The sequence below is a fragment of the Rhinolophus sinicus genome, chromosome 8, assembly GCF_057876585.1.
Source record: "Rhinolophus sinicus isolate RSI-liver-muscle chromosome 8, RSI-T2T, whole genome shotgun sequence".
In the NCBI taxonomy this organism is placed as follows: domain Eukaryota; kingdom Metazoa; phylum Chordata; class Mammalia; order Chiroptera; family Rhinolophidae; genus Rhinolophus; species Rhinolophus sinicus.
Genome location: NC_142508.1, coordinates 76,005,191 through 76,029,827, shown reverse-complemented (window position 1 = coordinate 76,029,827; position 24,637 = coordinate 76,005,191). Strand labels below are relative to the sequence as shown.

At 38.6% G+C, this 24,637-nt stretch overlaps 1 protein-coding gene across 4 annotated transcripts in view; it reads right to left on the bottom strand.

The window, feature by feature from the left end:
- Positions 1-24,637, bottom strand: part of TOX3 (TOX high mobility group box family member 3) — a 102,050-nt gene that overhangs the window by 17,988 nt on the left and 59,425 nt on the right. For 2 of the 4 annotated variants that reach the window (XM_074314895.2, XM_074314892.2), the window contains exons 2-3: positions 9,756-9,821; positions 5,494-5,745 (exon numbers count right to left, since the gene is read on the bottom strand). In XM_074314895.2, the coding sequence (XP_074170996.1) occupies positions 5,494-5,745; positions 9,756-9,800 (297 nt within the window). In that variant the 5' untranslated portion in view covers positions 9,801-9,821. Of the gene's footprint in view, positions 1-5,493; positions 5,749-9,755; positions 9,822-24,637 lie in introns of all 4 variants that reach the window. The other 2 variants (XM_074314893.2, XM_074314891.2) reach the window with 1 other exon arrangement.

The window sequence follows — 24,637 nt, the reverse complement described above, 5'->3', positions numbered from 1 at the left end:
TGCTCTTAATAACAAATATTCTTTCACTGTCCTTTCATTTATTCACATACTTAACAAATAAAATATTAATTGAAAGCCTAGTGTATTCCACCCCAGACACTGTTCCAGACCGGCTGATGACAGCAGCAAGGGAGACAGGCTAGGGCAGAAGATAAACCATTAAACAAGCAAAGGAGACCATTTCAAAGGCTACCAAGTGCTGTGAGCAAGAGGAAATGGGGCAATGTTAAGATAAAGCTCATCCCTCTGAAGAAATGTGTGTTACCGTGCCAGCTTTAGTTGGGAATTTAAGTGATGTAAAATGGCGTCTCTACAGTCCTAGAACCACTGGCAAGTACTGGTAATACCTAGTGTAATAGGTAACTACTTACAGAATATACATGTTGAAAACAAGATCCAGGGGGAAAAAATCACAGCATGATTTTCTAATAACACTTTTCCTTGTATGCTATAAATACATCAAGCAAGTAATCACGCGTCGGTCGCACTGCACAATAGCTAATCAGGTTTAGTAGAAGTTTGGAACACACCCCTACTTTAATAGATGACCCTAAAGTTAACTCAACCTGAAAGACAACACTTATAGGATCAGGGTCAGTAGGTGTTTACAGGCCAAGAATAAAGAATAGTTCTTTTAAGTTATGTATGGTACAAGGCTATTTGCTCTACTAAGAAAGGCAGCTCGTAAAAATGTCCATGGCTTGGGCATTTGGGCCACACAGTTATCAAGTTACAGTAACAGCTAAATTCAAGTTGACTTTTGATGATAAGCATCTTTAAAGCAGTAATCAGACTGTGAATTTGTGTAGTACATGGAAGAGGTGCTGGTAATCAAGAAATGACTTTATAAATAGGATAAGCAGTCTCTATTATTAGGAACAATACATAGCACATAGTAGGTGCTCAGGTAATAGTTGCTGAAAGTCAATACAGTTTGAGTTTTATAATTTGGACTTTGAACAGATAGGTCCCAGTCCATTCAGACTGAGATGTTTGTTTACATAAGGCATGCTTTTTCTATTGTTAACTTACAATAACAATATTTTTTGGCCATAACATGACCAAAGAGAAGTATTGCTGAAGTCATCCTTCAATGTGTATGGGAAGTTGTTAGTTCCCCCCCAACGGCTAATGGTAATCATACTAGGGAATTCAGCTCTGCAGACTCTATTGACAAGGGCAATGAACAAGTTCATAACAATAATAAGGGCTTGTTTTAATAGAACGTTCCATGCATTAAACACATTAATGACCCATGAAATAACTGTTTTAGCTGCAACACATTAAGCAACATTACTAAAGCAATGCATTAATTGAAAGTCTGCTATTTCTCTTAATGCAAGATTTTAAAAAGTATAAAAATGGGATGCCAGTCATTTTGTAAAAACAAAAATAATTCAACTTCAAAATTAGAGCCATACCAAGCAATTGTATGGAAAATAAAAACTTCTAACATAAGCCTGGTAATTTTAGATGTATTATTTTTACATAGTCCCATATTTTTTTCTGGTTAAAAAATGCTATCTGCCTAGATGATGACTTAGGAATCTTAGGAGTATTTTAATACCTTGTAATTTTCTTCTCTGTATGCTTATTTTCTATGGGACTTTTTTCTCTTTTTTTCTTAACAAGTACTGAGACTACCATACCCAAACATACCTCTCTTACTTCCATTTTTTTCAATTTTCTCATACTATGTTTGATATTACTAGAGGACCAATGTAGCATTTTCTATAAATATGTGCTATCACAATTAAATCCAAAGCATATCAAACAGAAAATGTCAGTCCTCTAAACATGAACTATAATGTATGAAGAAAAAGTATGTGAATTATCAGTGTGTTTTATAAATTCTCTTTTGGGGGGCATACAAAATATCAGACTAGAGACAATTATTTTACTGTCTGTTTCTTGGCTATCAAACAGAATTTTGAAATTCATCAAAGCTAACCTTCTGTTATGTACAACAGGCTAAGCTGAAAAGAATGTTAACAAGTTCAATTTTCATTCAATCAGCACTACTGCTCTCTGAAATGTTTCATTGCAGGAAAGAAATAAAAATAATCTATATGGTAATTATGAGGATGAATCCCCCAGTAACTTTCAGCTACATGAAAGGTCAGTTCTATTCAAGATATTTTATCAGTCCCCTGCACATACTCCTGTCCTGTCATTTTAAATCTGAACAGCATTTTATTTTCCCATTTACAGCTACCTACAGAATTAAGTACTTAAGCCAAATAAGAAAAAAAAAAAAAAAAAAAAAGAAATGTTGAATGCTGGCAAAGGCTATAATAGCATAGAGATAAATCGTTCAGCTGCTCTCTCTCAAGCCTCTAGGGCTGCAGATTTTTCTTCTCCTGGTGCACTGTGGGTATTCAAAACTTGTTCAACATGATTTCATTTCATTTCAGGCACTGCCTGAGAAAACTAAATTACAGAATCAATCATACAGAAGGTCAGAGTGAGACTTCATTACAAGTATTGCATGCTTGCATGAATATCTTTCATTTATGACTGACCCAATATGTCACAATAGCTGTCTAGTAAAAATAATCCACTTTCTGAAATTGATGTACTACTGATGTCAATGCTACTTGGGCAGATTATAGAGAGGTGTTAAAAAAAAAAAAAAACCTTTTGGTGCGCTCAATGTAGATTTTTCAGATTGCAGTCTTTTGTAGATTAAAATAATTTCCAGATGATCATCTACACTGACAATAAGGCTTAGAGGTAAGGAATTTGTAACCAATTTCTATTTGCCCACCACACACCGCTTTAAAAGACAAGTACCCACAACAAGCAAATCAAGGTTGTTCTTTGAAGTCACAAATGCATCCACTTTCACTTTTTCAACAATTCGCTTTTGTATACTAGAGCATTATTTGCATATTTGGAAATGTGAATGCTAATCATCATTGGGCTCGTGTTTTTTTAATCCCTTTTGGTTCCTGCTTTTTTGTTTTTAAATATAAGGGCATAAATGTACGGAAGATAAACACGTTGTGCTGGTTGCCAACAGAAACGCAGCTACTCAGTAATGTGACAAACTGTCATTCTTTCTAAAGGAAAACCAATGAAGCTCCGAAGTAAAGCTGGTTCAATACAACATAAACAAGCTGGCTTTTCTTCTTATATGATGGTCTTAATTCGCCATAGCCATCCTTAACAGACAGTCATACGCTGCTAGATACTAAAACGTCTCACTTGCATAAGGTATAAAACAGCCATACAAACTGGGAAGCCGAATGCATGATGTATAAAGTAGTATTTATTATTTTTCTGGTGACCTTCCTGAGGGAAATCTCCCAGGAGCTGCCGAGGAACATTACGATGTAGCCAGCCAACTCGGTCCCCACAGGGAGATATAGAAGAACCTTGACATAACCTATTTTTAACCATGCCTCTGGCGATTCTGAATTCAAGTTTATAGGTGAACATGTCAGGTAGTACATAGAACAAAGCCAACGACACGTTGTATTCATCATAATTCTGTCCTAGTACATTTTATTTTTTCCAACATTTGTGATTTAAAATCCCATGACATTTCTTCAAGGTGAAATTCCACTAGAATTTTCAACAAGCTGAGTTTGTTTCAAGCCAAAACAAATATCATTCAGGTTCAGCAAAACTTCAGAAAGGCATCAATAAATGGGATGAGGTCCATGTAAATACCACGACAACAGTCTGCACTTAGCTAAAGTACTTATACTTTTAAAAATCAATGAAATAATTCAACTGCTTTAGTGATTAGCAATACATTACAAAAGCAGCATTAAAAATTGAGTCCTCTCCCAACGCCAGTCCGTGAAAGCACTGTTCTTTAAGTGTATGTGAATATCATAATTATTTTATGATTCCATCTTTAGTTCTTTCCAATATAGTAAATTCAATTGACCATGAAATGAAATTTCATAGTCAAAATGCCTCCTTTACACTTTTTTATAGCAGCAATAACAGTTTTATAGCTTTAAGGCAAGGTAATTCATCAGATGTTTAATTTAAAGGCAGATTCTTATATTATTAATAAATATTTACCAATTTAATAAAGTACACATTTTAGCATGCATTATATGGTCTTTTAACTATTTCCACAACTTTAATGAGCCTCGCTGAGTAGCTATGAATAATGGTGAACCCTGGCAAACTCCCTTGGTGACTAAACACCCTCTTTATTTTTATTGTTTTCCAGGCACAACATTGCAAGCCTGATTGTAGAGCAACAAGACAGAACCCTCCTCTCCAGTGTCAAAGGGACAAAAATGTAAGAGACAGTCCACAGGAAACAATTATTTGTGATGGTGGGGAACGTTTATGAATACTTAATGACCCTTTCCCGACTGTTGGCTGCATTCTTTACCTACAAAAAAGTAAAAATAAAAACCCTGGTATTCAGCTCAAACACAAAAGATCACAGGCAAAGAAAATTATGTTTCCGCAATCCTATTTGGGACAGTGTTCTTATATTTCAGAGAGCACACAGACTCTCTGCACGCTAATCCACTACATATTTTGCAATCGTCTGTTGTTATCTTGGGAAATTAACAATGAAACCAGTAAACATCACTGGTGTGGTCCTAATATGCAGAGAAATATGTAAACAAGCAACAGGATTTATTTATTTTTTTTATACCAACACATCTGTTTCATTTTATCAGGGTTAAAAAAAAAAAGCCCTATAAACTATTAATCTTGTTTTAAAATGTCTGCTTAGTACCTCACCTAGGTAGACGCAAATCCTTTACATATGATGAAAAAAAAACAAAAAAACAAAACAGAACAAAACCATCCCAGCAGAAGAGTTTAAAATACTTAAGTAGATTTACTCTGGTGATTGCTGACTATAATTGCACACTAAGAAAAATAGAACCAAAATTATTGCATTAGTAATCTTGGCTCTCTGGAGTACCTTAGTCGATGTTTACAACAATAAATAAGACAATTAGGTATGTTTCACACAATCACCCGCTCTGTATTTTCCTCTGCTGGTTATAAGCAATTATTCGTTTTCCCTTTCTCTGTATCACAGTTTGATATTTCATTTGAGGTAGGAACAGACTGTGTATCATAAACATTACGTTATAATCCAACAAATGCAAAAGACCTAGACACCTGATAAGGGCTCCCATTTCTAAAATCTCGTCTGGGCAAACTTTCAACTCAAGGACACTACACCTCCTTGTTAAATCAAAGGCAAGGAAGGGAAGACTGGCTAGTTCCACACCAATGAATCAGACTCCTTAAAAATCATTTCAAACAGGAAGGTCTTGCTGGGTTATCCTCTTTCATGTGACTGTCAACCAACCCAACACTCTCTTGTCCAATACCAGGGGGCGATCTAGTAGTACCTGGGTTCACAGGGCACTGGAAAGAACAACCCCATGTCCACAGGTAGACAGGCATGAGCATGTTTCAGAACTGGAACTCTCAGATCTTTACCGTCAGGAGTGCAAAGGATAAAGAAAACTTTGAAGCAATCAGTTTGCTGCCTACCATATGCAACCCACTGCTATGGAGCACGCCATCTTGTTCCACGAGATTTCTTGAGATTGTAATGGAAGGAAGATCCAGGCTCTGAGGGGGAAACTGGGGTGTGAATTCACTTCCCTGGGAAGGCACCGGATCGCTGAGGCCTTGGAAGGGTAGAAGTACATCCGGCATGCCCAGGGCGGGGTCTGACTCTGGAGGAGGCGTGATCGGGGGTATTTCAAACTCTTCATCCCCGAGGCTTGGTGTATGGAATGTCTGCTAAAAGGAAACAAAATACAGATATCTTCATATTCTGTTTCTATATCTTATTTCTCCCTGGAGGGGAAAAGAAAGATTTTGCATGAAAACACGACATAGCTAGGCCAAATATTTATTTCTCAAATGAAAACGTCTTAAACACAGATTTCCATATATAAAGTTTTGCTGATCATTCTGATTAAAGATTTAAGTCTCATTATCATATGGTTTTAATGGAGTATCAGTATTAACAGTTTTTTAATGCGTACTTAATTAGCAACATCTGTCTTTGTTGTTAGTTGGAGCATCAGTGACATTAGATTTGGCTATATAACAAATTGCCACTTTATTGATATGTTAGTGAAACAGCTCAAACCGCTTACATTATCCACATGCTCCATAAAATGCTGGCGATTTTGTGGTGCACACACACAACATTAATCCAGAAGTGAGCATTGCACATATTTACTTTCTGTCACAACATATAAAACAAGTCATATTAAATTTGTGGCTTGCTTTTTAAATTTCCTTATTGGTGTATTCCCAAGTACAATGAGTGCTGCTATGGAAAGTGTTACTGTTTGTAATACAACATTTTACATAAGGCCTAATATCAGAGCAAGATATTAAAAGGTTCCAGTGCTTTTATTTAAACTGTAAGGAGAGTGATTTTCTTTTATATGATTTTAATATTTATCAGAATACTGTCTGCCAGTCTTCAACTTTGAAAGACTATCTATAGAACGAGCATAGAGATATACTGATATAGATAAACTGACTCCACTAATGTTCCCTTATGAGTTATTTCTCAAGACCTAAGAGTAAATAACGCACTGCTTTCTTCACTGCTACTTAGATTCTTAAAGACAGTGTTTTAAAATATAGCCTTTTGATGTAAATCAGGGCTGCTTTCTTCAACCCCACTAAACCATCTTTCTTAAACTAGAACTTAGACTTTCTTTGGGGGGGCGGGGGGTGGAGGGTGTTGAAGCCGAGGATATTCTCTTTGGCAGGGTGAAGGGGTTGTGGGCCACTAAGATATTTTTCATTCCTAGCTCAGAGGTTCAAAGTTATAGTTCATTGATTATTAATAATATTTTTTGAAGAATGAATTGGTACAAGATAATTTGAATCTGCTATAATTGGTTAGGATAACTAATTTAGAGCTCAAAATCATCATCCTTCAAACTATTAATTGATGATATAATTTAATAACCACTTGAGAGAAAAGAGAAACAAACTGAAGGAAAAAAAAAAAAAAAGAAAGCAACATTTCTTGCATACACAACCTATCAACTGTTATTTTTATCTCACCAAAAATAAAGAGGTCACCAGCTCAGTCCAAGCTATGGGACTCAAGACGACTGAGTATCTTGAGGATCTTAGCAGATTGAATATATACAAAACGTTATAGCACATTTGAAAGCTAGAATGAAATATTAGATTTTCTGACATATTTATTCTAATAACGACCCCTCAAAAGATGTGGATTTCTTACAATGGTACCCCGAGTTCTCAAACACAAAGGGATGAATTGGCTGCAAACATGGTTGGCTAATGAACGTAACCCTATGGCTGCATTTGCCGTTATTTTGGCACTAATGTGGTCTAGTAACAGATGCAACTGTAATTTGTGACTCATTTGCTACCCCATTACTGCTTAATGAAATCTAACATATCACATTAACAATACGGGTAAACACTCATTCTTGATATGTGGCATTTGGCTGTTTTCATTACCACTGTAATTAACACTTGAAATATTATTTCAATAAATATTTAAAGTACTTTAAAAATGGTCAGGGTAATCATGACATAGACAGAAAACACAAAGCAAATGTGTGAATTTCAATCTCAGAGTATCCTCGTCCCCGTAGTGTTATCTATAGTGCAATATCTGTGTGAAGGGAATTGGTTTCAGGCACAATTTCGACTTTACGGCATCGAACCTAAACTCTTCCTGAATTAGTTTGCACTCATTAAAATGTTAAAAAACCAAATAAATTTAATTTTAATGCAGTGACTGGGAAATTAGGCACATGCTATAATGTAGTACATTAACATACTTGGGCTTTATTTTTTGTTCCAGAAAAGATGTACAGTGAAATCATTACACAAGGTTACCTCTTAAACTCTTAACAAAAACACATCTTATGCTAGGCAGTCAAAATTAAGAAGGTTTTCATTTTTATTTTTGTTAAGGAATAGAGGAGACATCTTACATATAATACATCCCTGTGGTATAATTTTTTAGAAGACTAATTAATTTTAGGTTAGAATTTCGTATATTATTATATCAGAACCTGATAAAACAATACAAGTATATTACAATATATAACCAAAGAAATGCTAAAATCTTAAACCACTTTCAAAGAGAGATAATATGTTAAAGACCAACTTAAACCTTTCTTAGAGAAAAAGGTAACCAAAACACTGGTTATCTGAGATTATAAAAATAAACATGTATAGCGTCAACAACAAAAATATTGACTTTTGCACACTATGCCATATGACCATCAGATTAATCATTTAGAGTTTCTATGATTACTTCTTACAGATATTGACTTTTCAGTGTTTACCCGGAACATGTTAAAGTAGTATGTACATGGTTAAATACCATCTGTACTGAAATGTTCAAAACATTTGTTCCTTTTGATAAAAATGCAAATCTAGAGAACTGTTGTATCAACATATAACAGCCAATGTCTGACACGGTGAATTATCACAGCTGGAATTAAATTGTCTCTGAGCAGCTGCTGGCAGTAGAGCTTTCATCAATGTTTGATTCAAATGTAGGGAAAAAAATCCTACAGAATGAAACATCATGTTGTCCGTACAGATGGGGTTTGTGTTCATTATCACAAACAACACAGCAGCCAGTGCCAAACAATTTTCCCTTATCTAGGCTGTCTTCTTGGTTAGAGAGAGGATGGTCACTGTAAAAATGATTCATCCACGACCACCACCCTTAATTCTGGGTCCCCCATTTTTTCTAATAATTTCTCAAAGTTAATTTCTTTCATACCACTTGCTTCCGTATACCAAGATCATGCAGGAAGCCAGTATGATTTTTCATTCTCTGGGGTCAAGCTAGCTAGTTCGGTTTCCTGTATTTGAACGTATTTGGAAAATGAAGACTTTTTATTACAACAACGGCCAAGAGGAAATGTTCCATTTGGACCAATTTCACTTCTGTTTGTTCTTGTTTTAAAATCTTAAATCTCACACAGTCTTACCATTTTTAGGAGACCATTTTTTGATCTAATCAAGATCGAGGTTTTTCTGGCGGGCAGGCCAATGAGACGTAAGTCAGTAAGTACGGAATTCAGTAAAAACAGCAGCAAGGTGTTTGTTCCATTTGCACTGGTAAACTAGACAAACACAGAGCCCACGTGGTGCTGCCTTTATAAACATTCCATTATCCAGACTTCCTGGCTATGGCCAGATCTTGGGGCATGTCCATTCACTCATTCATTCAATACTAATTGAGCACCTACTATGTGCAAGGCACTCTACTAGGCTGTGGGGATCTAACAAAAACCAACACTCCTTTTATATCACTCCCACTGAAGATCCGAGAAACTATGTAATATTGCTCTGCTACATTTGTTTCCCAAACATGGCAACTTAATGAAATTATTCCCCAGAGCTATGTGAAGCTAAAATTATCTATTAAGTCATTTCCATCTTAGTTTCCAAAATAGCCACTTACCTGCTTGGATAACAATATAGTTTGGATAGATAGAATTGATATACTTTCTTATATGTTTACTTTTGTTTGTGTGTATATTTCTTTTCATCAAGGGATGTGTGTAAATTACTAACGTTCGTAACAGCTTATGGACAAGTGATAAAGACGTGTTAAGTTATTTTCTTTTCCAATGGGTTTTTGTTCTTATTTCTCCTCCAAAGTCATTACCTTGTGCCGCATGAGAGATAAATTTGATACTCTGCTTTTCCCGACAAGCCTTTTAAATGATCTAAATAACACACGGAACATGAGCAGACACCTCAAGACAGACACCTACCTCACTGGCTGCAAAGAAAGCGTTGTTTGCCTCGGCCATATTCATGTAGTTATTATTATTTCCAAACTGAAAGAAAACAGATTGTTTTAGGTTAATATGCAGCATGATAAAGCGTTTTGGTGGTTTACTAAATACTTGATGGGATGTGGAAAGAATGCTGGTGTTGAGATATAAAGAGTGGTTTTACTCAGACCAAATGTGAACTGTGACAGAGGTTTCCAAGCACCGTGCTAGACTACACTGTCGGCTGGTTCCCTGAGAAAAATAAAGCACAAAGTTAAGCTACCTCGATAATTCTAGAAAATGGTGTTGTTTCTCATCAAGACTAATAGCAAAGGGAGACAATTACAAACATTTGGCCAATTGGTCACTAGCGGGTATTGTTTATTGAACTGGCAATTGTCAGAGGTTAGAAGAAAAAGAGTTTCCCCCCAAAATCACCTTGACACATTTTTAGAGCACGCTGGGATCTCATAGCTTACTTTTCAAGAACAGGTGTCACAAGTGTGGGTAGGTTAAAATGTGAATTAAAGGGAATAGAATGCAATTCCTAGGACTCAAATTCTATTTTCTAGTGAATGGGGTGTGGCATGAATATAAATAAATAATAAGACTAAAGAATATTTTTTAAATCTCCAGAGTTTCAAGCGATATCTATATCCATCAGAGCTGTTGAAAATAGTGATACTTAATCTCTCAATGTAACATTAAGTGCAAAGAGGTTTAAAAAATAAGCGAGATCCTATGAACACAGCAATTTTTATTTAATTCCCTCACACAATAGCCCATTCATGCTATCACAAATAAGACTGTATCAGCATTTCAGACATAAGCTCTTTACTTCTGGAGACCTGTTATCAAAATGTAAAACTTGGATTTGGGCAGAAATGTATTTTCAGTTTCGGATGGTATAAGTAGGCACGTTTTGTTGCTTTAAACATTCAGTTATCCGTCTGGCAATATGAAAAGGCTCTGTGAACATAACGATCTGGGGCTATATTATTTTCATGATTTTTAAAATGGTAAAAGAATGCCCTCCTTTTTATAAAGTGTATGATTTCCTTACTTTAATGCATCAAATAACACCTAGGTTTGGTCTCCAACAGGTGAAATGTATACATCCATTCGCTAATATAAAAAGAGCTAGTAATTATTTCAAGTACAAGGCACAATTTTCCCAAGGAGATACGTACAAATATAGGCTAGAATGTAGATACAGACACATTGCTATGGAAGACCCATGTAAATCCTCTCAGTAAACCCGCCAACACTTTTCCGGGGGGCTCTGAGCCCTGTAGGACTCTTGTACGATTGACATGCTACACGTTATCATGTCAGGGATCCAAGAAATAAGCAGGATTTATACGAAAGACTCTAATGGTTCCAGAGCGCTGCTATGGTCCACAGAAGGAAAATCCCACCGTGCAAAGCGACACCTCAATACACAACCACACAATGAGCCCTCAGATTCATTTGGATAAATATCTTTATAAGGATTTCTGAAAGATGTATTTGTTAGCGCTTAAGAAAGACCTTTATCTGGTTTCTCTGAAGGCATGTGGTATCAAAAGCAAGTGGTGATGGTTTCACAAACGTATACTTATCTCCAAACTATCAAGTTGTATACATTAAGCACATACTGTTCTTTCTATGTCCGTCAGACCTCAATAAAGTGGTTTAAAAATCATTTTAAAACTTAAAGAAAAATACACGTAAGCAGGTGCACACACACACATATGGGCAAACATACACAAATATATTTTCACCATGTTTCTACAATGTTAAATATATGCAAGAAAAAGTATAGGTTTCTGTCTTGGAATTTTTGATGAATTAATGACCCTAGAATTAAAATCTCAGACCTCCATTCCGAATGTTCTTTATAAATATTTATGAGAACTTGGGTCACGTTGTGTGTTTCATGCACCAGTCCTGGCTCCCCAAACCACCCGACAGCCTGTATCACAACTTTAACGTTATTTAAATGCAGGTTTTGTTGGGGAATTAGAAATCCATTTAAGGCAAACAGCTCATTATCACAGAGTATTTTTTTTTAAAGATTAAACTCACTTATTATCTAATAGCACCTAAAACAACAAAGAAAAATAAAATGGCTATTAAACTAAGGGCCTAAACAATTCAAAAAACAAATTAAGCTTAGAGTGAAATAGGAACTGGGTTAGAAATCCTCTTCTGAACAGTTAGTATGCGAATGTAATTACTGAAGAAACTACAGCTAATCAGCTGTGAATTGTATCCATTAATTAGTATTTGCCCTGGAGACATGAGAAAAATCAGTAACACTGGCACTGCGAGGATGAGCCACACCACAGTGGCACAGCGTTTCATCAGGCAGGTGGCTCCAGTGGTCCACGTAATTTGAAAAGCTCTCACCTGAAGTCCTGAGCAGGAATCGCAAAGCACTCCTTGCCGATGTTTTGTATCTACATAAGGTCTTAATTAATGGCTTTTAATTTGGAAACACTTGACGAACAGACAGGAACAGTTATAAATCATTTCAATGAGAAGCAAAGGTTTCTATTCTGTTTTAGGTAAAATATCTCCTCTACAAAGATGGCTTCAAGTGTTGATGTTTGCAGGCAACCGTCTCCCTCCTGCACAGGTGGCCGGGCCCCTGATTTAAGGCAGGAGGGCAGTCACATAAAATACAGGATGCCCAGTTAAATTTGACTGTCAAGTAAACAACTTTTTTTTTTAGCATAAGTATATCCCATGCCCTGTTTGGGATATACTTATACAAAAAAAAAAAAAAAAAAAAGAAAGAAAGAAAGAAAGAAAGAAAGAAAGAAAGAAAGAAAGAAAGAAAGAAAGAAAGAAAGAAAAGTATTCTTTATTTATCTGTGATTCAAATTTAATTGTGTGTTGCGTATTTTTATTTGATAAATCTGGCCACACTGCTGTGGTGGTTACCCTGATCCAGATGAAAGAGTTGCCACTTTCCATCTGATGTACCTTATCTAGTAATGCTAGCTTTTAAAATTTTATTTTACTTACTTTCAAGTCTGACCTATGAATCCTATTTTGCTTGTTTGTGTAAGGAACAGACCTAATTCTGAGAGAAAAAGTGATCCTTTGGGGGTAGATCTCTAATATAATGACCTCAGGACAATTAACTTTAACCGAATTGTGTACAATTAAATTTACTTCATGTTCTAAGAGACAGTGACATCGGTAAACACATTATATTACAAAAAAAAACCCCTTGGTCCTCGAGATCCACAAGGGAAGGGGCCTTTCCTGGGTTCAGCACTGTCTCCCCCAGAACTATCAATGCCTGGCGTATTATAAGGAGGGAGGGAGAAATCCCATTTTAACCCCAGTGTTTCATAATCACCCATCGTACCTGGAGTAATTTTATCACCTACGTTTCTATGATGAGAGTGATGATGATGATGATGATTATTCAGTGAAGCCCTCTACATATATTAACTTTCTAAACTGTGAATAAATGTAATTTATTTTCCCAACAACCAGCTACATAAACGTAATTATAATACTGTCCCCATTTTATAGCTTAACAGACTGACGCTTCTAAAGGTCAAGCTACTTGCCCCAAATCAGATACAAACATGGAAGTCTAATGTCCCTCCTGCTTCACAATCTTTATCACTTATATTCCAATAGCCACAAAAACTCGAATATTTCACTCAGTGATCAATGCCATTTTTATAACTTTATGTTTATCAATCTTAATGCAAAGCTAGAATTTCCCAGAGGGTATCTCAAGGCACCAAGGTCTAGTGAAGATGCTACTCACGGAAAGGGCTCCACACCCAGTAAGTTTAGCAAAGGCTGCACATGAATGCCCTCTCTGATGAGTCACAATGACGGCCACAAAGTTAAAGGCTCTGAGAAGTCCTGCAGTGCATTCTTCAGCAAATATTTATGTGCCTACTATGTGCAAGGCATTACGCTAGACACTGGAGACAAAAGAGTGAAACAGATGACAACGTTCCTACTTAGATGGAGCTTACATTTTTCTTTCAGTGGGAGACAGCAACGTACTCCCCGCCACACACCCCGCAAGAAAAAATTGCTGTGGAATACTTCCTTTTGTTTCTCCCACAACACCTTGGGGGAACACACTTTGGGAAACTTCATACCAAACTCTTTATTGACAATATTCTTTTCCCTGCATCCTTATAGAAGCTGGTAACCTAATTTTGTACCATGGTGAAGTTTAGGCATTTTCTGAATCAATTAAATAAGAATTTCTACATTACACATTCTAAGTCACCTTAACACGGCCTATTTCCAAACTCTCTAGATGGTAACTCTTCCACTAATGTTCCTTCAAATACCATCTAGTCAACCATATAAGGTTCTTCTATGCGATCTGAAGAGTCAAAACAAAATATTTCAAATAAACTAAATAAAGAGCAGGTGAAACAAAGAGTCAACTATCCTGAAGAACATGTAAAAACATTATGAAAGAAATAGGACAATTCCAACTGTTTTAAAGACCATATACATATATGGGGACATGGTCAGAGAGAGACAGGGGTATTTATGAGGTGCACTGGTGGTGACCGGTCCTTTCCACTTTGATAGGCTCTAACAGATGCGATGCTCAAAGATATAACCCCAAGAGATATCATTATAAGGCAGAATGAAATTACTCTGTGTGGCAAACTTCTGTATCTTAATAATTTCACAAAAGAACCTCTTCATTACACTTGGAGGTAGATTTACTTTGGCTACTTGATGAGTAATTATAGCTTTGGCAAATACAACTTACGAAGGACATCAATTAAAAAGCAGTGCAGGATTAAAAAAAAAAATTATTAAAGACCATCGTGTCTGTGGCCTGTCTAACTGTGTGAAGTGCCAAAGCAAATTAATGGAGATTGTTAAGTCCAGCTCGTCCAGCAAAAGGCTTGGAAGAAAGGGGAACAGCACAGACAATAACCCATCTGTAATCACGAGACGAATACTTCAGCTTGATGAGTCCACACAACATCATTTTCGCTGAAATTATTTTGACACCCATGTGAAGAATTGTATAGGCTTCTAATAAAGCAGCATTCACTACAGGGTATCAAACAGCTAAACGGCATAAATGTAATCCTTAAAAAAAAAAAAAAAGAAGAAGATAATCTTTCGAATTCTCTTCTCTTTTTTTCCCATTAGATTTGTTAGCAGACACCATCCAATTTGATGCCTCAGTAAGGACATCTGTCAAGTTGCTTACATAAATGAACTGTGCCATCATGGACCGGGTGTGCCAAGCACGGTCACGTGATGGAGACGATGGCACTGCAGAGTTCACACACTCTCAAAGGCTCTGGGAACAGCCTCGTGGAAAAGAACTTACCAGAGAAGATCAAGTTTTAACCATTGTCAGCAGTGGCAATCCGTTCCAAGGCTGAAGGCCCAAAAGAGTGAACAGAAGCCCAATAGGCCATATGATAATAATACTGATTATCAGGATGGGTCTGTGAGTTAGTGAATAAAGACGGTCGATGCCAGAGTTAGCAGTTCAGCCATGGTCTGGACACAAAAACCTGCCAACAATGGACTCTGTGGTATAATTAGCAGAGCACCACACACACACAAATTTCGCTAATTATGTATATACAATGATATAGGGAGAATTACGCACACACGTGCAATTATATACATATACATATATACATATGCACGCTTGCATTAACAGATTCAAATACAAGATTTTTTTAAAGAAAATAAACCTTACAAAATATTATTTGCCTTCCCACATGCTAAGAATTCCTAGATAATTATCTTGTGAGTACCAGACTCATATACAACTGCCCACAGCACTTTCCCTTGGGTGTCAGGGAGGCAACTCAGACATAGGAGCAAAACTAAACTCCCCCAAACCCACCGCATTCACAGCCTTCTCCTTCCCCAGCTCCTTTGATGGGGAACTCACTCGGTTCCGCCGACTCAGGCCAAAACTCATGCTTGGATCCACTTTTTCTCTCTCCCTTCCTCCATCAAATCTTAGCTCACCTTTCCAATTATACCCAAAGCTGGCCACTTGTCACCACCTTCACCGGACTCACCCAGGACCAAGGCTTGCATCTCCTGCTGGATCGCTGCTGCAGGCTCCCAGCAAGTCGCAGCTCCGCCACGCTCCCCACACCATAATCGATTCTCAGCACAGAGCCAAAGCGATCCTTTGAAAATCTGCATCAGATCACATCGCTCCTGCTCAGAGCTTTCCAACGGCTTCCTAGTCACTCAGGGAACAAGCCCAAATCCTTGCAATGGCCCTCTTTTTTCTGACTCTTGGCCAACATTCTCCCTCCTGCTCATGTTACTCTAACCTGCTGGCCTCCTAACTGTTCTTCCAACACCCCAGACACATCCCCACCTCAGGACCTCTGCACTAGCTGTTTCCTGTGCCCGGACTGTCATCCCTCCAAACGTCCCTGTGGCTTGCTCACTCCCTTCCTTTTGAGTCTTTCCTCAACTGTCACCTTCTGACAACCCCATAAAATTTCTTTGCAGCCCTCCGACACCTCCAATACTTCCTCTCCCTCTTCCCCTACTCAATTTTTCCCATAACATTTTCCAACATAACATTTGTCTTTCTCCCCCACCCCCCACACACACTAGAATGTACATTGAATGAGAATAAAAACGTGCTGTCTGTTGTTTACACTTATGTCCCAGTGTCAAAAAAGACTATTTAATAAATAGTAACGTTCAGTAACTCTCCACTGAATGAACAAATGAATTAAATTTCAAATGCGAAATGATGGTATGCAGAATTGTCCTCCAAGCCAAGCAGGGCACAGTATAAGCACTTGAAATTCAAGTGAAAAGGAGAAACCAAGCATTCATCACCTTGGGTCCCTCCACAAACCACATCTATGGGGGAAAAATGGTAATAGGAAGAGTAATACATTCTAATAAAATTAATATTTTAAATGCTAGAGATACTTAGCTTTTAAAAAAAATGCTTTATTCTAGAAAATGCACTAATTCTTTTATAGAAAAGAGAGAGGCCTAGACAGGCGGGGCTGAGGTATTCAGGGTGGGGGCCTTCCGTGGTTGAAAACAAGTTTCTCGATGAACTCCGATTCGGGGCTGTGGGCAAAGAGCTGAGAGAAGAGAACACCAACAACCTAACATCCATGGGGCAAGACTTTGAGTTTTACACTTGACAACTGTGTTTCTTTTATCCAACTTAAAATATTCTGTTTTTAAAATTGTTTTGCTTTCTAGTCTAGGTCAGAGCTTCTCAGAGTACAGCGCGGAGAAGACTATACTTCTCAGAATAACCAGATGCCCACTAAAAACGCAGATGACCTGATTCCCATCCTGGATTCGCTAAGTCAGAATCTCTAGGCCGGAGGGTCGAAAAACCTGTATGTTTTTAACCAGCGTCTCAGGAACTCTAAAACACACTGATACTTGAAAAGTAGGTGCCTAGTTCATTTCAGACTAATGTGTTGGAAAACGTTTTAACACTTCAACCTCTCCATATACCTGATGATAATTTGACTGAAGGCTGAGGCAGCGCCAGGTGCTATAGGAAAACGTGATTGCTCATTTGCGAGGTGACCGTCAGGCCCCTGTCCTCCCCTCACGACCAGGAGGGAGGACGGGACCGTCCTAAGCTGGACCACGTAGGGAACGCAAGTTCCACAGTTAGATTTTTCAACAAGTTCTGTGGACCCACAGAAGGAACAACAATGCCTAAACATATGGATTCTACCCAAACAGGGAGGCCTTTGGATTTTCCTGATCTGGACACATTCGAGTCTGTGAATCGCATAACCATCTGGACTAGTCAGAAGTGGCAAGAAAAAAAAAAAAACCAACTGCACTTGTTTAATATCAGAAAACAAATATAAGTAGAGGAGAGGACGGAGCTTCCCAAATCAGGTTTTCTCTTTAGCAAAACACGGAGCCAACTTTGGGTTTGGCCCAGCCACCAAGCATGACCGGTGTTCTGAGACTGGGAAGAGGCAGTCCTGGTTTTCCTTAAACACACACACTGAAGACGCCAACGGGAACACATACGCTGAGAAGTGGTCACACCTTCTGTCTAATTCCGGTTTATCTCCCCGCTCCCACCCAAAAGCCTTCCCAGCACTTCAGTGAGTAGTCATTAGATGCTAATTAATAGAATATATTGGGGGGATATATCTACCTCTCTGAAGACATCAAGAAGTAGTGGTGGAAGATATGATTATTGCTTTTAAGAGATGACAACTCAATCAGGGTGATGGGGCACAAACATTTATCAACCTAAGGACCAAGTCAGTGAGTAACACGCACACAGGGTCTGCACGTTTAGGCGGAGGAATCAAAAGGAATGGCCATTCTGAGTAACAAGTCTTGAACCAAGGAAGAAGGCAGGAGGAGCAGACATCCCAGGCAGGACTAAGTATGCACAGGCTTTGCTCACAGAACAGAGAGCAATGTGACTACAGGAGAGGGAGCCAGGTGTCGAGAGAAGGGAGATAAGCTGGGAGAAGGGTAGGTAGCCAGGCTCCTGAGCGACCTGAAGTCTAATCTGAATATTTTGAAATGCCCTCAACGGGAAGGTCCTTGAGGGATTTTGTTGGGAGGGGGAGGGGGAGGGGGAGGGGAGGGGAGGGGAGGGGAGGGGAGGGGAGGGGAGGGGGAGGGGGAGGGGGAGGGGAGGGGAGGGGAGGGCGGGAGAGAGATGCACACTTGAGCACATTGATAGTCTGAGGTGTACAAGGTTAGTATTGAAAAGACTGGAAGCAAAGAGACCAGGTAAGAACACGTCAAGGCTGGCACAAGGTTGCAGGTGTCTAGATGGGGCAGAGGCAATACTAGGAAGAGAGAAATACAGAGAGGAATTCATCACGAGTCAAACTAAACTGGCTTTGAACTCCAATCCCACCAAACTAGTTGTGGATGGTGGCCAAGTTACCTCACTTGTCTAAAGGACAAGTTCAAGTTCCAGCTGAGCTACTGGCTAGCCACATAATTGTGCATGAGCTGGTCCCCTCTCTGCTTCAGTTCCCCCATCCAGAACACGGGGAGAAGAAGAGCATTTGCCTCATCCTGGCGGTTTTGAGGACTAAATGGGTTAGTGCACAGAAAGCCACCATTTCTATCTGCCCCAAAGGCCAAGGTCACATTTCCAAGTGAGTCTTGTAGAAACCAAAACAGACCAAGCCTATCCTTTTTATAACCTGCTATGGCTTATATGACAGCAGAGGAGAGTTTTACTACTTAAAGAACTCTGATGGCTTCCCAATGATATTGACGCGTAGAGTAAAACTCAAACCCCTGTCCATGAACTACAAGTTCCCACAGGATCTGGCTGCCTGTTCCTAACCCAAGTCCCTCCTAAGAGGGCCATCCTCACCCACTAAGCTGCAGGCACACAGCTGTGGCTGTTTCGCATTCCCTTCTCTGCGCCATCGCGCCCACTGTCTTCCTGCCTGGACCACTCTGCCCTCCATCCTTAGTTTATGTAGGTCTCTACTTTACACGCCCTCCTCAGAGAGGACGCCCAGATTACCTAGCTCACTTGACACGCACGCTCCATGCTCAGTCTTTTGTCCGTTTCCCTGCTTTAGATCCCTACAGAAGACTTGTCACTGTCCAACTTCATTGCATTTAGCTGTCTATCCCTTTACTGTCTGTGGTGTCACTAGAATGGAGAGTCTATGATGACCAGAAATTTTGTCGGGTTCAGTGTGGTTTCCTCTGGCCCTCGGACAATGGCTGGCCATGGTAGGTAGGTGCGCAGTCTGTAGCCAATAAATGCATCAGTGAGTGAATGAGCTGGAACTCCAAGTTCAAATCCCAGCTCTGCCACTTACAAGCTGAGTATCATCAGGGAAGTTGCTTCATGTGACCTCTCGGAACTTCTGTTTCCTCAGTTCTAAGGAGGAAAGGGGAGAACTGTGTAGGATGGGACTGTGGAAGGCGAGGAAACACAACACAAGTCCCCAGGAAAGAGTCTCACATGAAAGAGGCACTTGATAACTGTCAGAAACATTGTGAGTGCAGAGCCTGAGAAGGTAGGAATTTGATAATCTGGGAAAAATAAACGAGCCATTGAAACATTTCATGTCATATTTACTCTGGTAGAGAAAACTACTTGGGCAAAGGCCTAATGTCATAAATTGGGCCGGGCAGACCAAGAGATGGGGACACATACTTTCTTGGCAGAAAGAACAGAGGGAGGGCTGAAATGAGAGCCAGCAAGTACAGACGAAATTTTGGAGCGGTTTAGCTCCAACACACTGTGTGGATAAAAGGCGATTTACATTTGCACATGTGTTTAAGTAGAGGAAAGGCTCAACACAGAGAAGAAGATCAGCTGACAATAAGCAGAAGATTGAGAGTATATCTTCCAGACGGTAAGAATATTGCCTACTCTGTGTGTCTAGTGCATTTGGCAAAGTGTAGGCGTCTTTTATAATGACAGCAACTTGTAAAATAGATGTGATTGGTCTGTTTTGGTTTCTTGAAGATCAGTGAAATGATCGCTAAGAGTAGCCATTAGTCTGGATGGAAACAGTGGCTCCTTTCTTTGATGTCACTGTAAGAATCAGAAGGACCCAAAAGATCGGACACTGACATGCACATTTCCATTACTAGCAGTACAGCACTTGGGTTTAGAAAGGACTGTATCTCATGACAAATTCTAATACTGCCCAGAAGAACAACTCACTCTCACTGGTCATGGGCACTTTAGTGTGAATTCATTCATAGTAGGTAGATCCACTGAGGCACACAGTAGGTATCATCTACAAGGGTGCTCAGAAAACAACTCTTTGGAAATGCCGTCTTTGGCATCACCTTGACCTCCCCTGACTGGACTCGATTCTCCTCCTCCAAGCTCCAAGGCAACTTGTCTGTCACTCTACACTGTGCTGACATGACCTGCTCCCGTGTCTGTGTCCCTTGAGAGCAGAGGCTGTATGTGCCTCATGGGCCATCGTAGCACTGTGGCCTGACACACAGTAGGTACCCAACTGATAAGGCAATGGCCTCAGATCAGTCTCAGGGGTACCTGCAACTGGCAGCTTCACTGTGGTTAAAGGCATTTATTTTTCTGTGCACATGACTCAGTCCAAATCAAATTCAGATGAACCACTGTTATGGTTTGCCAAAGTAGGCCAAGCCTTAAAACAACATAGAAATAGAAAGTCATAGAAGATAAAATCTGAGTTATTTTCCTCGTACTGCCAGACTTTGCAGTTCATGCTGCAATCAAATGACTAAGGACCTTAGAGACTTTCTGCTGAAAAGAAACTTTCGGGTCTCTAATGATGTGACATTCTTTATAGCAAGTCCCTTTAGTAAGTCTCCTGGGCCTTACTTCTTGCACAACCATATGAAATTTCAAATGTAAAGAAGGAACAACAAATGAAGAGAAAATGCACCTCAGTATTTGTAAATGAAAACATTTAAGCGAATTAAAACATTTCTGTAGTTCAGTAACCAAACTCTACAAACCAATAGTAAAATACACGTTCTCCAATTTCAATCAATCCCTCTATGATTTGGAATGAATTCCATCAAAACATCAACAACCTCTAATATTGTCTCCTATTCTTTGGTCTCTAAAGTATAACATTTAATGCTGTTGAACCACATCGTGCTCAGGTGCCCAAAACAAATATACTACTATATACATGCAGGTAAAGTTATAGATATACATATATAACTATAGAGGTATATAGATCAGTGATTCTCAACTAGGGGCAATTTTGCTCCCCCCGGGGACATTTGAAAATGTCTAGAGAGATTTCATTGTTGTGACTAGTAGGTGCTTCTGGCACCTAGTGAGTAAAGCTCAGGGATGTTGCTAAACATCCCACAATGCACAGAGCAGCTCCCACAACAAAGAACTATGCTGTCCAAAATGTCAGTCGTGCCGACACTGAGGACTCGAATACACTCAGCATAAACAAAAGATAAAGTATTTTCAAATAAATATTACAGGATTACTGCTTCTACACGACCCAAATACAGTCGGTGTTCTTTCACGAAGGGAGCATTACGCTGACTTTGGTTATATCTACTTATAAGATTGCTGTCTGCAATCAGGGATTATCTTAAATGTGTTTCAAATATGTATCAACTAGTTGGTTAGGGGCTATGAAGCTTTCCATTTATGTAACTACTCCATTGCTCTTTTTCTGCTGAGAATAAGTCAAGAAATAGACACAGTTTAACATGTTTTTCTATGGTGAACATTATTTTAAAAGGATCAACAAACTTGTAAATTCTTCCTGAAGAATTATAAGTGACTTAATATGTTTATTTTCCAATCTCAGTCATAATTGGTAAACCCAATACTGGAAACCTGCTTAACTCACAAATCAGCAATGATAAGAAGTTCCCAAGAGTATAGAATATATAATCAGTTCAATCAAACAGGATTACATTATGAGGTCTATTCATGTCTATTAATTCACATCTATCAATTCTAAAAGTATCTGAACTAGTCTCAGATAACTTGATAAGAAATTATAAGAAGACGCGACACCACTGGTATTGTTCTGGCTGTCGAAACATGCCAGGGCTGTGTTTTACACCCTACTGGTAAGGAGCTTTTGCTCGCATTGCAAGAATATCTTGATTACATATATTTTCTATGATTTTAATGATTGCCCGAATTCTGTCGGGACAAGTTTTTACCAGCTGGGTGATCGGACAGCTTTCATCAGTTCTCTGCACCTTACCAGTTATGTTCATTTATCTAAATTCTTTTACTATGTAGGAAAGGGCTCATAGGAGAGTCTAAATCCCATTTTTGATAAGGTCTTGGGGCAAGAGGGAGGGAAATTACATTCCTCCCAACCAACTGCTCTGAAATTTGTAACTTAAGAGTTTTATATCTTGCACTTACTTTGAAAAGAAGGCTCCCTGCCCCCAGACCTATATTCTAATTAGCTCGAGAACGAGACTAACAATTTCTTAAACACAACCATAAAACACAATCCCTTCAAAGTAGGGGCTGTTGGCTTTCATCTTGAAGACAAATAATGGAATTCACTCAAGATGTCACTGTTAATCTGGTGTATAACTCAAATTTATTTTAGCATTTTATATAAAATAACCATGAATTTAAGTATTCCTAAATAAGGGAGGCATTTTATTCTTAGAATCCGAAACAGCCATTGTATACTAATACATTCAAGATTACCTTAACATTTCCTTGCATGAATTTTAAAAGATGTGATTATACAGCAATTTGTAAGCAGCTCTTCTTAAATCACATATCAAATTTTACGCACTTCAGCAAAAACCAAATTCTGTTCCAGAAGAGTGACTCAACAATAGGAAGGCAAATTCTATCAAGTTGTAAATGCAAAAGTGACCAAAAAGAAGATAAAACAGATGCAAAAAAAAAATCTTAAAACAATCACAAAAGGATATAAATGAGGTTACCTTTTACGCTAACGACAGACAGTATGTGAATACAATCTAAAAACTTACTAACCTTCTCAATACGCTGCAGATAAAATGCAACTTATTGGGGGAGAAAATGGCTTAGAAACTTAAAAAGAAAAAAAAAAAGCAAACTACTGGCTTTAAAGTAAGATGTTAGCACCTTATTTACGGAGACTCTTACACAAAGTGCACATATTACCAACCTATGCTGCCTCCATCCATTCCTCGATTTTTTTTTTTCTCATAGCTACTGGTGGAAGAATATATATGGCACAAAGGAAAAATTACTCTACATTCCACAGTGCTGGTTAATAACAGAGGGAAAAGTAAGATCCATCATAAAGCCTATCTATAAATTACGTTGGCTATAATAAAAATAAGTTAGAGGTATGATTTTTTTTTAAAGAACTGCAGCTGCCTTCCTATGAAGATTAATATTGAAAATAAACCCTGGATAATAGGGCCCCTGGGAGAAGTAACAGATTCCATGAGGGATGTCCGTCTGGCACAGGACATAAGCGGCTCCCTTCTTCAGTTTCTTCTAAATACGTCATATCCAAAGTAAGTGCTCACAGACAGACCACGTCCTCAGAAACTACGCATGTCACCCAAACTATTTCTCCTTCATGTTTCATGACATTAATAAGATTGTAAAGAGGTGAAACTATCCTAATGCACAACTGGAAAAAAAAAATGCATATAAAAGGAAAACTGTCAACATAAAAGATCGGATTTCTCCATGAGAAAATAAACCCTCCAGAGATAACAGGAAATATATGAAGTCCAGCTTCTTGACCCTGGCGTTGACCAGAAGAGAGGAGCTGAGAAAACACCACGTGCTCACCTCATTCCAGTACTGAACAATCATGAACTCCCTTTCATGTGCCTTTTGAAAGCAAGAGCTAAAAGGAAACCCTCGTGTACCTAACCATTAACAGACTGACGCTTCTAAAGGTCAAGCTACTTGCCCCTGTTCAGATACATGGAAGTCTGACGTCCCTCCTGCTTCACAAGCTTTATCACTTATATTCCAACAGCCACAAAAACTTGAATATTTCACTCAGTGATCAATTCAATTGTATACCTTTATGTTTATCAATCTTACGCAAAGCTAGGATTTCACTGTTGGACAAAAGTTTTAAAAGTTGTTTCCCTTACCGGGCAGGGCAGTTTTTAATACAAGAAAAGTAACTGTACCAAAGAGACAAGAGATCGTTTCTGATGGCAAAACCTGAGGTTGATGCTTTGACCTGGTCATCTGGAACTGTACCAAGTATTGCTTTGTGACAAATACTGACCAAAGAATCCTCACCCTGGTCCCGAAAATCTGAATGATGGAAGGTCCAGATAAAAACATGGAGTTTTACAAAGTAGTAAGGTCAGAAAACAGAACTTGGACACTATACACAATGTAATAAACATATTTTTAATGGATCCTGAAGTTCATCAAAACTTATGGACTCCAAGAGTGGAGAGATGCTTCATTAACTAAA